This window comes from Fusarium musae, chromosome 3 (assembly GCF_019915245.1).
Source record: "Fusarium musae strain F31 chromosome 3, whole genome shotgun sequence".
Lineage (NCBI taxonomy): Eukaryota > Fungi > Ascomycota > Sordariomycetes > Hypocreales > Nectriaceae > Fusarium > Fusarium musae.
Window position 1 is genome coordinate 3,603,069 of NC_058389.1, and position 15,628 is coordinate 3,618,696.

Genomic DNA, 15,628 nt, shown 5'->3' on the forward strand with positions numbered 1-15,628 from the left:
AAGAGGAATCTGACATGACAACTATGCCGTGTCACCCACGTTACGTTTTGCTTTGTAACACGAGAGTCCAAGAGTCGAGAGCCCATATCCTCCTACACATACGTTGTGTAGGTGTAACCGACGCCGTTATTTCGCTCATCCAACAACGACCTGGACCAGACTAGAATAGGCGACTGCTCGCAGGCGCCAAAAAGACGTCAGGTGTTTCGGCCGAGATTTCATGCTCAACCTACTTTGGACAAGCTGCATGTTTCTAGTTCTTCTACTCAGTGGGGACTGACTATAGGACCCTGACCCTGACCCTGACCCTTAACTATGATGGACTTGCTTGTCAGATCCATCTGAGCGTTGGTCAAATCACAGTTGCAGGGTCGACGTACGCCGTAGACGATAGAACGGGGCCTCCTCTGTAATCGAGACTCGAAACACAATAAGTAGCCCAAGAACGAGTCAAGCAACAAAGAACAATAAATGTCAAGTGACATCTTGCAAAACCTACCATCATCCAACCCAGTGTCGTATGAATGGTGGGTCTGCTTATAAATCCCGTGTCTTGAGGTAAGGTAGGTACTTTAGCTAGGCTAGCAAAGTACCTGGTAGACATCGGTGAAGCCATCGTGAGATTCGATCAGTCTAGAACCGGCAATTGCGAATTGACCCTTCCCGACGCCCAAAAACGCCCTCTATTCTCTCTCTAGCACTGCACCATGGACAGCTGGCCAAAAAAGACACGCGGCGTTCCTCTAACCTATTACCTACTACATTAACTCCGAGCTTGCAACCGAACTGAAATGAACCCTAGAATCAAGCACAAGTCTCAACTCGACACAACTTTTCGCTCGACGCTAAATAAAACACACCACAGCAGTGACATGCAGTATGGTACGTATGGACTGGATCCAGTAAACACACACTGTAACCAAAAGCACAACAACATCATATCATATCAGACCAAATCAAATCAAATCAAACAATCAAGTTCTCAAATCCCATCCCCCGCAGATCATGTAGCCAGTTGACATTATCTGAGCCGCGCGAATCCTGCATCGCCCATGTCGCTTTGAGCATTTCAATTGCCGTGAAGAGATAACCCCATGGACATATTTGCCAAATCGACAACAGCCGTGCCAGGGTCCAAGTGCGTTTTTCAGGGTCTCGTGTCTCGGCCCCTGCAACAAAAGTCGGCCACGACGATGCCTTGAAGTATGGGTCATTTTCATCGATGGCGGCTAAATTTCTCAAAACGTCCTCCAGCAGGAAATCGGTATCGATGGACCGTACAGACCGAACTAGCGGTAGCGCTTGGAGGATGTACAGGCAAGCTGCTGACCGGTGTGCCGCAGCTAGACACACTCGACTCTCAAGATCCTGAACAAGGTTGTGTTGTCGTAAATAGTCTGCCCAAGCTGGAATGTCCACAGCAAGAGCTTCATCTATTAGAGCAATTGCCTTGTCTGCCGCACCTAGAGACTGGTCTGTCCAGGGCACTTCGTGGGACAGCTCGGATGCAGAAAGAATAATGTTCAGAATCTCCGGAGGGCAAGACAAGTAGCTTGTCAGTTCCACACGTTTCATAACGGGTAAGAACTGGAAAGCTTGCCGTGCAACACGAGCTGCAAGGCCACCAGATGTCAACGTCGAGCCCAGAATGTTGTAGCTTTCATAAGTCAGTATCCACAGCGAGTACACCAGTAGCTAGGACAGACTTACATGAAGCTGTCAGTAATGACGCGGTCCCGCAACATTCTACTAGATGCGTCGGGATTACTGTCCGGGTTGAGCAATGCCATGATGCTTGTGGCGCCTTCCAAGTGGGCCCTCCAGCTCTGGTTGTCTGACTTATCCAGATCAATCAGATCAAATTTGATAAAAAAGTGCATGGCAGCTAATGCCACCTCACTGCCTGCCGGGTCAAGGGTATCGAGCACCTCCCTCATGTGGCTCATGGCCTTTTGCTTCGCCGTCAAGGCATCGATGAGAGCCTGTCGTGTCACAAGATCTTTTGAACGTAGGAGGGAAAGATAGCCCGCGGGATTGGTGAGGCCTGCCGGTATTTCGGTAACACGACGAAATATGTTGGACCAATGGATCGCTGAAGTGGCAACAAGAATCTGCAAGAGGAGCGGGTGCTTCCGCGTCAAGGGTATCAGCTCACGGAACGGGTTTTCAGGCGTGTCTCGGACCACAAGATCTTTGCAGACCCTCTCGCTGACTGGGGGCATACATTAGCATCGGCCAAAGTAAAAAAAAAAAACCAAAGAACCACAACTGGAGCCAAGACTTACAATGCGCTAAGTAGTATCGTGATGTGCGGTCAAGGTCCTGGAACAACGGATCTGTAAGTGCAGCAGGAGAAGGCCAGGGTATGCTAGGATCGTGCGAAGGGGAGTCCTCAGAATCTGGCGGGGTTGGCTGCTGCTGTTGGCTTTGCTGCTGCTGCTGCTGCTGCTGTTGATTCATCTCTTCTGCCTCTTGTGCGGCCTGCTGGGCCTGTTGAACCAGACGCGCCAGCGGGTGTTGGTCGCTATAGTCGGGTTGAGGCTGAGGTCGAGCGCGATCATGCTGACCCTGGCCCTGCTGGTGGCCAGTGGGTGATACAGAGGTGGAAGCATCAGATTCGTCGGGTAGTCGCCGGCCGGGAGGGGGATTGACATTGCCGTGGGAGTCAATTCCTTGGGTCCAAACGAAGACCTTGCCATACCCGAGGCATTCCTGCCCTGAGACCGCACATTTGTGGCATGTCGGCCATGAGCGGTCGCAGCGCAGGCGTCGACGACGGCAGTTGTGACACGGTTTGGTGTTGCTTGGCGGCATGCGCCGGGTGCTGACAGAGCAGCTCGACAGCTACAGAGGATGTCTTGTGTGCTGCGCTGGACTGGACTGGACTGGACTGGAAGATCAGTCGAGTCCTATGATTTCACAGGTAGGTCCAGGTCCAGGTCGTGCTCGAGCTCTTTGTGGCGGGCGAGACAGCGGTTTGGATGTAACGAGCGAGTCGTTACAGAAGGTTCATGGTGGACTCTTAATACAGAGAGAGGATATCGTTGCCGCGGGTGTAAGTGAGGGGTAGAGAGGAGTTTAAGTTTTGGTGACAGTGACAGCAGTAATAGTGATGAGGAGGAGGATGATGATGATGATGAATAGAAAAAGATTGTGACGGAAAAGAAATGTAATGGAGTTATTATTATTATTATTATGGAAAACTACCTAGTACGGACGGAGTATTGTAGAAATGGAGGTAGGTGCTAACTACTAACTAACTCGGCACCAGGAAGGCACGACGACGACCTAACGTTAGGATGGAATGGCACAATTGGATGGAACATGGAGGGGTAAATGGAAGGAAGGAAGGGTGCGGGTTGAGATGGAAATAAGATCAGGAGGAAGGAACATTGATTGAGTCAATACGTCAGACTACCTTACCTTGGGAAAGCCCATGTCAGGCAACTCTTTCTTTCGGTACCTTTTTTAGAAATTGGAGAAGAACATCCGTGCCGTCCATACACAGATCAAAGATCAGCAGCTCGAGCCACCCACGTTACATATGGAACTTTCTAAGACGAAACTAATTGAGAGAGTCTGTCTGTCATGGAGATAATCACACGGCACGGAGTATGGATACTGTACAAACATAGAGTCTAGGGTGTGCAAATCTAGTTAGTACATATGTAGGTAGGCATCTTATAAACCAACCCAGCTTTACATACTGTCCAACCGACATGAGTAAAAACTGACAGGCCATCGACTAACTAACATATACAATCTAGTACCGATTCGACTAGTCTATGCTAAGAGCAGATCTCATGACTCGGCTCCAATAAGAGCTGACAATACTTAGCATCAAGCATCTGGGAATAGTTAGTATGTAAATTGTATAGCTGGGCACACCCAATATGTCCCTCCCTCTCTCTCTGTGATCCATATCATGATCCCCAATGAATACAATGCCCGCCTCACCTGGCTCACTGCAAATGAAGAAGAAAAAGAGAAGCCCCACGTTCGCTGTCAGATCTCCCGACTATGGCCGATGCTATTTCTCCCCAAAAAGGCAACGAAAATACATACTGTGCAGCCGAGCTCCGGGACCTGCATTACAAAGCTTCCACAAGAGTCCGCAGAAAGCTTGTCGCTGTGGGTTCAGCGCAATCACGTCCAGCCAGAGGCGACAATGTTGCCCAATTTGGAAATCAGCTGCCCTTCGAAGCCTTGTTCCTTTTGTCTTCTTTTTCCTCTTTTCTCTCTCCCTTTCCTTTGTGAGGGGTAGACTAATCCTGGTGTGTCTGTTCTTTGTATGATGCGTTGGAGATCGTGATGTAGCCCCTGCTACGGAGCATATGAACCGCCCGTGGCACTCACTACCTTGCCTATGATCCGCATCCTACCTCGCTTTGTCTTGCCTTGCCCTGCCCTGCCTTAGCATAAAGTCCCTAATGCTCTGTAACAACGGCATGGATCTCTTTCGTGGCTTCTGACCAACTAGCTTCAATGATTCTATTCTTTCACAGCATTACATTAGTCAAAGAACTTAGTCAATACGAAATTTGGCTTCTCCGATTGAAAACCTTCCCAACCATCTCCAGCCATAGTACTCCATACATAACTACCAAGGCCACTAAATAAAACAACTAACTAACAAATCCTCCCTTCCTTAGCCAAGCAAAATAGTTCTAAATGCCAACAAGGTTTTAGCAAGGAAATCCTCTGACATGGGTCTGTTTTGATGGAGAAACCTTGACTTTCTCCTCATGAGGCTCCTCCCACCTTTGCAACAACTCCACCAAAAATGCCAACTGACCTTCACGATACTTGGATTTCTTCACCTTGCTCACCGTACTTGTTCCGCTGGGTTTATATCTTATGGGCCTGAGTTGCAAAATTGGCGACTATGGGTACAGTGGAGTGATTCAGCTCCAGACTCTCGTGACCCTGGAATAGGAAACCAGATAACACATTATGCGTTGTTCTGATTCCTCTAGTTTCACCCATACCGAAGATATCCATTCCAGCCCACTCTATATGAATATAGTTCCTTCGATTACCGGAGTTTAGGAGTCGAGTTCACAATATGGGGGTGGTTAGATGTCTATCAACAAATCACCCTTTTCGATAATAGCAGCAATTGGTCAAGCAATAGTTCAAACAACGCTCATAAATTTGGCTTTTCGTAATCTCGTACCCATCTAGGCCTCGCGGCATCTCTAGTATCCTCATGCCTCGCAGGGCTGTCAGCCAAGACTGTGACTCTATGACCGTACTCTTGCTAACAGCTGGCTGGCAGCCCTACCGGCTGTATTATTTTTCGTGGCATCATAGATCAAAGTCTGACACGCCATTCTATTTTTCGTCTTTAAATCCCAATTCCAAGCCCGTACTGAAACTCATTCGTCTTGTGCAGCGCAATACTCTGCTCCAGGGCGAGTATGATTCCATTATTCAAATACTCTTGTGCCTCATTCCCAGCACCTATGAGGTTGTGATCTGTTCACTAGCCATGTTGTGAAGACTGTAAAACTTGTCAGCAGACGTTACTCACTAAGCCCTTCCTAGAGACTGACCTGATATCTTCTCGCTCATCAGCCTCAGGCCCATTTGTAGGCCCAGAGCTGACAACCACGTTTCCGCCCTCATCACCACCAGCCTTGATGTTCGTCAAGGTGGTCTTCGCCTTCCGCTTGCCGCTACGGAGATCACTGAGATGTTCGAAGTATCCTTCCGGCACTTCTGTGACATAACAGCCACTGAAAACACCGGTTTCAAAACTTGTAACCTTACTCGTGTCCTCAGCAGCCTCCATACACGCGGCCTTCAGACCATCAGGTCCATCAAGATCTTGGAAGATGACCTGGTCGGCACCGATGTAGTCGGCAATTTGTTGGTTTGTTCGGCCATGAGCAACCAAATCTTCACAAAGGTTAGTAACAAGACAGCTAAGAACAGCACCAAATATCTTCATACCAACAGGGTCCGCAAGATCAATGCCATACTTGAATTATTATTAGCAATATGTTCGATATTCCATGCCGGGGGAAAAACTTACGATATGGGGATATATGCACTCTGGAGAGGCTGAAACAAAGATGACCTTAGCAGCACCAGCTTCTCTAGCCATTTGAACCTGCATTCACACATTAGTTCTATCTCATAGACAAATTCATCATCATTTTACTCACGATTTGTCCAGATGTAGCTAATTTACAAATTAATATTAATCCTTTTATGTAAGGTTGTCAGTTTACTTACTGCCACGCACGACACTATCATCCACTAGGATGAGGTTCTTTCCTCGGAATTCTGAGTCGATGGGTGAAAGCTTGCGGCGAACACTCTTCATTCGAAGAGCTTGGTTGGGAAGGATGAAGGTTCGTTGAACATATCGGTTCTTAATTAGAGCTGTGACGTATGGTTTGCCAAGCTTCTCAGCAAGAGTAGCAGCGGCGATGTTACTTGTCTGTTGATAGTGAGTCAGCTTTCATGTTTTCACCAACATCATGACTCCTAAACTGGGCATACCTCTGGAACAGGGATGACTGGAAAACAATTAGTACAGTTCAAAGGCAGGAGAAATATGGATATCTCATACCTGCATCAATCTCTTGAACTCCCTTCTCTCCGAGAACCGCGCGGACCTTCTTGGCCAGCTTCTCTCCCATGTTTTGTCGGCTGCGGTACACCGAGATTCCGTCCATGGTTGAGTCAGGACGAGCAACGTATACGAATTCGAAGCAATCGGGTGTGTAAGGTCGGTCGTTGACAATCTGACGGAACTTGGGACCACATCCCTTCTGCAGGAAACAGGCCTGGCCGGGGAGGATGTCGACAATGTTCGAGAAGCCGAGCTGCTTCAGCACAACGGATTCGGAGGCAACGAGGTAATCTTCAGTACCGGGGAGTGTGGCGGAAGGTCGAGAACCAATGCAAAGAGGTCGGATACCGTTGGCATCACTGAGTACTGTCAGTTTTTGATAAGAGGTCGTTCAAAATTGCGATAACTCACCGGAACGCAAGAATGCCAAAACCAGCGATCATGGCAGTGCATGCGAAAGCGCCCTGGCACTTGGCGTAGACATCGCCGAGAGCAGTGAAGATATCCTCCGAGTTGGCGCGAGTCTTGCCGAGCTGCTGGAGGCCGTGGGCGAAGATGTTGAGGCTATTGGTACAGATCAGTCATCGTGGTTCGAATAAGCGCGAGCTTCGATTACGCACAGGAGCTCCGAGTCGGAATCGGAGTTGACGTGTCGGTGGGCTTCCTCGTCGAGGAACTTGCGGAGGTATTCGGTGTTGACGAGGTTACCGTTGACGCTCATGGAGATACCGAAAGGGGCGTTGACATAGAAAGGTTGAGCTTCGGAGCTGTAGTCGCATTTTCGGTCAGTGGTGTACGAGATTGGGTGCCCAGTAACACATACGCAGAAGCAGTTCCCATGGTAGGGTAACGAACATGGCCCAGGCCTATGGAGAGTCAGTCTCTGTGTAATCTGTGCATCGCATTGCCATACCCATGTAACCGGGGAGATGCTCAAGTCGTCGGCCATCAGAAAAGACCTTGCTGGCCATACCGAGACCCTTGCATTGAGAAACCCGTCCACCCTGGCAGACAGCGATACCTGCAGCATCTTGTCCACGCTACAGATGGTTAATATCTGTAGATATCGAATTTCGGGATTCGGGATATTCGCGATGGGGGACTAACATGTTGGAGATAATACAATGTCTCGTGGAGATCAATGGCAGCGGAGGTAGCCTCCTGGTCACCCAGCTATCAAAGAATGTCAGTACATTGTATGTGATATTATTTTGTATTCCATTTCTTCAACTCTTTTGGTAGCACTTCCGTCTCAAGTCCGAGCACAGGCAAGGGTCTCTTTTTTCTATGAGCGCGGGGGAGGGGCAATAAGAGAGAAGAGCAGAAGAGAGTAGACTCACCAAAATGGCCGAAACACCACACATGTTGAATATCGTGTCACGGAAATAGTTCGTGGAGAGGTTGAAGAGGAATCGAGTGTTCTTACACCCAAACAAGAGTTAGACCTGTATCAGTTTGTTTGTGAAACCTACGGGAAAATTTTTCTCTTCTGGTCACGACGATATCGGTCATTTTTTTTGGGCGACCACAAATCTTTTGGCGGGGTATTGTATTGGCTGAGGCGGGCCGGACAATGATCCGCAGTGGTGGGGTCCCCCAAAATATGCCGTTTCTCTACTCTGTACTCCGTGTTAGTGGCAGTTGAACTCAATATCAAATCACGATGTCAAGATATCTCTTCATTTCTTCGTCATTTCGTCGTTATTGCAGAAGACTAGACATCATCCAGTGTAATACATATTCTAAAACACATAATTACGACTAAAGTATCGATAATTGGCTCAAGCTGCAATCCGACTTGATCCATCAAACATGCCCAAACCGTGTAAGTGGAAGCCAAGATACCGATAGCAACAGATAACAGACTATCGAAACTTCATGGAACATTAATCCCGCATTTCGAAGTTCTCGTGTCAACTGACCACTTGAATGTAACATTGGCTCGTTTTTACAACTAATAAGCTTCACCGCGGTTGGGTCTATTCATTGAGCATGTGGGGTATCCTTCTTAATATCAGTTTATGACATCTGTGGTGCAATTCCGAATCTGCCACCTCTGAAATATCTACTTATTCCAGTTCTATGCAAAGCACAGTTTCAGCACGAAAGGCTCTCTAAGTGAATAAAAGAACTTTAGTGCAAACAACTTTGATTTCTTTATACGCAATATGGAGACGGTGCAGAAACCAGAGGAGCCCACATAGCACGGGACTCTCGGAAGACGGCAACAAATACCAGTTTGGTCACCGGCTACAAGGAGTCATTTTCTGCAAACTGTCTGATTAATTTATAAGCAATACTCTCAATTAATTTTCTTTAATTGATGAGCCGGTTTCCTCTACATTTCCACAATTAGGCATAAGCAACATCAGCATTTTGAATGATTACAAGACTACTAAGACATGTATGTGTATGTATATAAGTAGTACTTAGGTAGTATACATAACCCCAAGGTTTTGAGTATTAACAACCTTTGATACATAGGTAGGTATCTACCGGGAGGAGTACTAAATGAACCAAGCATCTCAGTCGTCAGATAAATAGTCTAAGCTTTTAATATTTTTTATTCTCCTTGTTGCCGCTTGTCTTGCATCCATGTCGATTTCATGTAATCAATCTTACACTGGACAAGGGTTGATCTGTTTGTATGACGCAATCCCCCAGCCAGTTTACCAATCATCCACAAATGATAAAGTTTCCCACATTGCCAATCCTCTTCCTATATTTCCGCAGTACCCCATACTCTGCTGGTTTTAAACCCAAACCAAGAGTCTCCTAGTTATGTTCTTTTGATGAAATTGTCACAATTATAAACTTCAACTCAGCTGCCGTCTTTAACAAGCGAGGAATCACCTCACAAGCCCCGTTGGCTCAGTGGTAAAGCGTATCACTAGTAATGATAAGATCACTGGTTCGATTCCAGTACGGGGCACGTGATTCAACGAGTTTCATTTTTTTGTCGATCTGATAAGTATCCTTTTTCGTGGTCGCGATGGCTTCTGTGGTGTCGAGGCAGCTGTTTCCATTTTTAGTAGTGGCCTTGCTTGCTTACTTTCTTGCACGTGGCGCATCGGGAGCACCTGCCTTGGTGAACCCTGAGTTTTGTATAGGTAGTTATGCAGTATTTCTCTTGCCGACTGAATCTGATCGACAGGGAGTATACTTTAATAGTAGCGCGATAGATAATATAAAATCATCGCATGTTGCACATGCAGACAGAGCCCCATGTCTGCGTATATTAATTAATACTGTCTTAAACATCTGCAGCAAATTACATAAGGTGCTTCCCCAGAGAGTGACTTAATCTCAGAAGTCAACTCCTGACTGGTGATAGCATATTAAAGCGCAAACGCTCTTAAATTATCTTCTGTCTCATGTTGTTGAATTACATTCTGCAATCAGATCGAGATACTGACAAGTGCTTGCATATATGACATCATCCCGCATAAACCTTAAATCCAATAAGCGCGCGTGCCGTCCCGCAGTTATTACACAACGCCAAAAAGTCAACGTACCTCAGTCAAGCTCCCAAGATAAACTTAGCGACAAGACTGAAGAAAAATTAAGGTGCTTTAACGCGCCTAGTGATCATGTGTTGCCCCGTACTGGAATCGAACCAGTGATCTTATCATTACTAGTGATACGCTTTACCACTGAGCCAACGGGGCTTGTCTTACGAGCCTTAGAGTGAAGTCTAAGAACCTCCAGGGCGAACAGGATCGCGGAATACTCGTAGGTACTTGAGTCCACTGAACTCCGCATAGTAGTCTTTAAGTTATTGAGCCAGGTAGAGGGCTCAGGCCTGGCAGTCCCTGCGGAGTTCAGTATGCTATAGCAAAACCATTTTAGTAAATCCAGAGTGTAGGAAAGCCAATTGGCTCGAAACCTTATATTCATTCGTCACACAGCTGGTGCTGCTATGTTACAAACATCTCGAAATCAGCAGTCGTTATAATAAATCTATCCCCATAAATAAACCCTCAATTCTATATGCCCAAATCAAAAATGTTTCGTCTCGTCTGCTGCCTTTGGCGCTTCACTCCCCGCAATCTCTTCGTCATATGATGGAGTTCTCGAGTTATAAGCGACTCGAATATCATCGATCTCATCACCAACCTCCATCCATCGATCGCTGGTCGCTGGCACTGGTGAGATTCTGCATAGGGCCCAGTACATCGCCGATGCAACGATGAAACCACAGAAGTAGTTGAGCTGATAGATATAGATCGCGCCCTGTGGAACGTTCTTGGCGCCAACAGCATCGGCGAAACCGACTACGTTGATGACAATTCCGGCGATGTAAGCAAGATAGCCACGCCAGTTGAAACCACCTGTGAAGTAGTACGGCCCTTCTTTTCGACCGTCGTAGAGTTCCTTGGTATCAACGTAACCCTTGCGCACGATGTAGTAATCGGAAACCATAACACCAGCGATTGAGCTCAGGAACACACTGTAGGCTGAAAGGTAGGTCGTAAATTGATTGCTGTCCTTGAGAAGCTGCCAGGGACAGATACACAGGCCAACGACGGCGCAAACGTAGCTTCCACGACGGATATTGACCCAACGAGGGAGGAGAGCAGTCAAGTCAGTGCCTGCTGATATACTATTCGCTGAGATGTTGGTCGCAAGCTGAGCTAGGGCGAAGCATGTAGCAAGGAAGAAGACACCAAAGCGCTCGCCCGAGCTTCCATCGTCAATGAATCTATCCAGAAGATCAAGGGGGTTCCAGATGGCCTCTTCGTACAGGACGGAAGAAGCTGAAGAGACCATGATGCCGATGAATGAAGTGATGGCGAAACCGAAGGGGATCGTGATCAGCTGGGGCCAGACGGCGTCTCTGGGCTTCTGCGCAAATCGAGAAAAGTCGCTGGCATTGACAATGAGTGCCGCAAAGTTAGAAATAGAAGACATGATGCCCTTGACCATTTCCCAGGCCAAGTCGCTGCCGTGGACCTTGTTACCAGCCTTTACAATGGGGCCAATACCACCTGCACGCGAGATGGTCCAAGCCAGGAAGGTAATTCCAGCCACGGGAACAACGTATGCCTTGACAGTGAAGAGATGTCGGACCTTGTGGACAGGGAACCAGAGCGCTGGAAGCGATACAAGCCAAAAGATGAAGAAGGAAGCGAAGTGTGCGGTATCGGTGCCCGAGCCGTCGCTGAAAGTGTTGGGAACATTGGCCCATGACTTCCAGATGGCGCGGATCATGAGATAGATACAGTCACCACCAATGTAAGCCTGCACTCCATACCATACACAGGCTGCCATGCGTTAGTAATGAATTCTGATTGTGTTCGGAAGGATAGAGCATACCCATAGCAGCACGGTTCAGTACAGGCCACAAGCTACCCCAGATACCAAAGGAGGTTCTGTTGGCAACAGGGAAGCCAATGTGGTACATAGCACCGAAACGAGCATTGATTGCGACAAAGATACCAGTGATACTGTATCCAATCCAGACACAGAGCCAGGCTTGCCACCATGACAGACCATTGACAATCATTGATGATGAAATCATCCAAGTGTTGATGTTGAAAGAATCGGCGATCCAGAAACCAACAAAGTTCCATGGGCCCCATTGTCGGCGTTCCGCCTCGACGGGTTTGAGATCGTGGTTCGTAAGCTGCATAAAAGTTCAGTACAACTCGGTCTCATTCATCGTACTGCATAGTGCACTCCAATGATGGAAAGCTAAAGCTTGCAAGGCCTTCATACCATAAGCTGGGTCTTAGTCAAGCCAGGTTCAGACTCAACGGCGACTTTATCAGCCCAGACCCTAAATCGTGATCTGGTCTCCATGGCTGAGGTGTATGACGAGGTGAGAGGTGGAAGTGTAAGCCAGGAACGGGTATCAAAAAGCTTCGAATGCTTGATCTAGAAGAAACTCAAAAAGCAAGATAGACTTTTTGTATTGTGATAGGTAGACCTTGTCCGAGGTGCTTATGACGTGTAGGTGACACCAAGTAGGGCTGGCAGACTGGGGTTAAATCCAATGACACAAGAAATGATGGAAGAATGTGAGATGGTGGTCTTGCTGAAGGATGAGAGGGGACCAATTGGAACTTCTCCACCGTCTTCTTGTCTTGGAAAGTCTCATCGTATGTAGTGGGTGACAGGCAGTATTTATATTTTGTGGTTTGAGATGGACATGCCGCGTTGGTTGCGTTAAGGTTGCGTTGACAAGAGGAACTAGAACGACCCCATCTTGGCTCGAGGTTATCAGCGCTCGGCAGCCACTCCCACTATCAGTCTGATCGTCATCCCCAGACCCAGCCGTTGCAGATAACTAGCCGACAAGGAACATACCACGCAAGGACCCTCGCCGGCGGCCACTTTTGCCGTAGTAGGTCAAGCTGAGAAAGGTTATCCTTCCCCGTGTTGGCACCGAGAGGACTTTGCATCTCCGGTCCGTAGTTGCTCGTTGTTTCATGGAGCACACGAGCAATTTGTGACGGTTTGTAGATTCAGATGTCCGGACCTCGAAAAGCAGAAGGATCTGCATGGTAAGACCATCACGCAACGACAAAGTCGAAGCGTTCATAGGTATCCATTCGAATACGATCAACGTGAAATGGTACGTATATTATTCGGCATAGAATAGAACGATGCGGAGAGATGATTCGAGGGACATGGATACGAAAATGGGGCCCGAGAAGCCAAGTCGTGTTTTAGTGGGTGCCCCCACAGAAGACCCTAAATCCATGGAGCAACACTTGGTATGAGTGGTTGTTGAATGTGGTTTTCGGGTAATGTTGACGTATGTAGACGTTGGGAGGATCCCGTTATCGGTTTGTGTAGGAGAGATGTACGGAGTACCAAGGTTGACCTTGAATGTTGGTTTGTTGCGTGACAGAAACAAAACATAAGGTAACGTGGAAACAGAGGCTTGCAGTGCAGACGGACGGTACGTACTCCTCTTGAAATTCTGGGCCTACCTTAAGGTACCTTAAGAAGATGCTCTGCAGAAAAATGCAACTGCAGGCAGGGCCGCCGCTATCAGCACCATGTGAGCAGGAGCCAACCCATCGGAGGGTAGTGTACCCCAGGCGGCGGATATAAACGAAGAAATATCATTGGACAAATCGGTTTCCTTATCACCGCAAAGATGCGTCTAAGATACGGGTACCGTACCGCCTTTCCCAAACCGAGTTAGTCTGGAACTGCAGAACAATTCTGTTACTCGATCTCATCGAGTCAACCGTCTCTTTTATAGTAAAATTGCCCAGGCCTGCAGTTATCTGCCCTATCAGGACTATCTTGAACTTCTTCAACGTAGTAGTCACTGAAATGCGATCTTGTTGTCAACAGCTTAGGTCATTTCGGGTTTCAACCGAAGCTCTATTGCCTGATCTCTTCATCTGGAGTTCGACGCGTTGGTCCGTCCTCCTTCTGGTTGATATCGGCATAAGAACCCTTGTTCCCGTTTCTGGCAGCATCTCGCGATGACCCTTTTCAGCTTCATATTGCCCCGAAAGTTCACCGTTTCCACTTCGTATGGTTATATTCACAACGACCTCGTCACACATAACACACCACCTTGCAATTGAAATCATGTACTTTAGGGCTGCTTTCAGTTCTCCTGTATGATATGGCCGAATCGGTGGCAGAGTCATGCCGGTATATCTAGAATCCAAGTAACACCGAGGCAAAGGAGCAATAAGACTAACTTGAATAAGTCTTCGGCCCATGCATAGTATGATTCAACTCCCCAGGAGCTGCTTTCTCCATAAAAGTAAGCCAGTGGTTGCATTTCTTCGGTTTTAGATCAGCATTCTTGTGTCAAAGAACATTGACAGTCAATGCGTCTGATATGCAAGTATTACTTGATGGAAATCACAGACGCGACTTCAACTCAGTCAGCGTCTCGGAATTACATCAAAGAGAACGAAACCGGCATTAGTTACATGTATAGGTCGGGTCATCGGCCCGCGAACTTTGTAAACTCGCTCATTTGATGGGGCAGAGTAAACGACCTCATACGATCTGATGGGTTTTTCCTTTTCCCTCTCAAATAATGGAAATAAACACCATGAAATTGAGTCAGAAAATGATATGTTGTATTGGCCAAGTATGGCTGTTTTGCAATTATGGAAGAGACCAAGATAGGACTTGCACAAAGCATCTCGAGATCTGTCAAGCGTTTCCGCAGTGTAACGTCGATCAGACATTTCCGGTAATATAACTTCTAGACAATTGTAAATGTTTCAAAGCCTGGATGTCGAAATTTAGGCCAGCCACTATGCTATCAGGAGTGTTCGGATCTTATGATAACTACTTTAAAACTGACAATCTTTATTATAGAGCTTCTGATATAGGGTAGGTATTCTCGAGCACAATTGGATTTTATTATAACATTCCGGCATTCGTATCCTAAAGGACATCGTGAAGATCGCTCTTGAATTATTCACACTGTGAAGATCTTTGTAAGGTAATGGAAAATATAGGCTATGATTGGACTCGACTTATGCTGCGTCACCATCCACAACAGGAGCAAGCTTCAGGGACACTATATCCAAGCAAACAGGATACCCTACATCAAAAAGAAGTTGTACATATAAGGAACTGATATTTACCTATTTATAGAGCTAAAGTAGCTCGCCGCTCTTCAACAATGACGACTGCCGATATCCCGAGACTCTGCTAGTGCCTTGATCCAGTAGCCAAGGCTATGTACAGTTCAGACATGACAGGGTCCAAACACGTGAATGGACCAATAGCTTCTGCCCCGCGATTTGAGTAGAGTATTGACATGAGAGTGCCGAAGAGTTGCGAGAATTCATTACTGTATCAGAAGTGAGGTACCTGGGTAATCTGTTAGATATACACTTAAGTACCTTAGGTAGTTTAGGTATAGAAAGAAGATGGTGCCGAGAATGCTTGAAGTAAACCGATGCCTATCAATTTAATAATAGGTGCTTCCTTCCGAGAAGCATGAGCTGGGCTCTTTCTGCCCTCCCCTTGTCTCTTCCTGCCTCAAGCTCTAGACCCACACTTTGTTTCTCCCCCACCATCGTCGTCAATTCCGCTTCTTTTCTCCCCGCC

The 15,628-nt window shown here is 47.2% G+C and overlaps 3 protein-coding genes and 2 non-coding genes across 5 annotated transcripts; 1 reads left to right on the forward strand and 4 right to left on the reverse strand.

Annotated features, from left to right (window-relative positions):
• Positions 1–966: 966 nt before the first annotated feature.
• J7337_004535 (uncharacterized protein) lies at positions 967–2,814 on the reverse strand (the record flags this gene model as incomplete). Its single annotated transcript, XM_044822229.1, has 3 exons — positions 967–1,657; positions 1,711–2,212; positions 2,286–2,814. The coding sequence occupies 3 exons, from the start codon at positions 2,812–2,814 to the stop codon at positions 967–969; spliced, it is 1,722 nt and encodes a 573-aa protein (XP_044683562.1).
• Positions 2,815–5,463: 2,649 nt separating this feature from the next.
• Positions 5,464–7,947, reverse strand: J7337_004536 (uncharacterized protein; the record flags this gene model as incomplete). Its single annotated transcript, XM_044822230.1, has 14 exons — positions 5,464–5,503; positions 5,556–5,901; positions 5,956–5,983; positions 6,038–6,115; positions 6,171–6,187; positions 6,241–6,448; positions 6,511–6,527; positions 6,581–6,942; positions 6,995–7,147; positions 7,204–7,350; positions 7,407–7,449; positions 7,497–7,623; positions 7,691–7,756; positions 7,924–7,947. 14 exons carry the CDS (start codon positions 7,945–7,947, stop codon positions 5,464–5,466), a joined length of 1,656 nt encoding a protein of 551 aa, XP_044683563.1.
• Positions 7,948–9,443: 1,496 nt separating this feature from the next.
• J7337_004537 lies at positions 9,444–9,515 on the forward strand. Its single transcript has one exon. It is a non-coding gene; the product is annotated as a tRNA-Thr (tRNA).
• Positions 9,516–10,179: 664 nt separating this feature from the next.
• On the reverse strand, positions 10,180–10,251 carry J7337_004538. Its single transcript has one exon. It is a non-coding gene; the product is annotated as a tRNA-Thr (tRNA).
• A 331-nt stretch (positions 10,252–10,582) lies between these two features.
• J7337_004539 (uncharacterized protein) lies at positions 10,583–12,385 on the reverse strand (the record flags this gene model as incomplete). The annotated part of the gene is made up of 3 exons (XM_044822231.1): positions 10,583–11,847; positions 11,900–12,209; positions 12,302–12,385. 3 exons carry the CDS (start codon positions 12,383–12,385, stop codon positions 10,583–10,585), a joined length of 1,659 nt encoding a protein of 552 aa, XP_044683564.1.
• Positions 12,386–15,628: the final 3,243 nt, after the last annotated feature.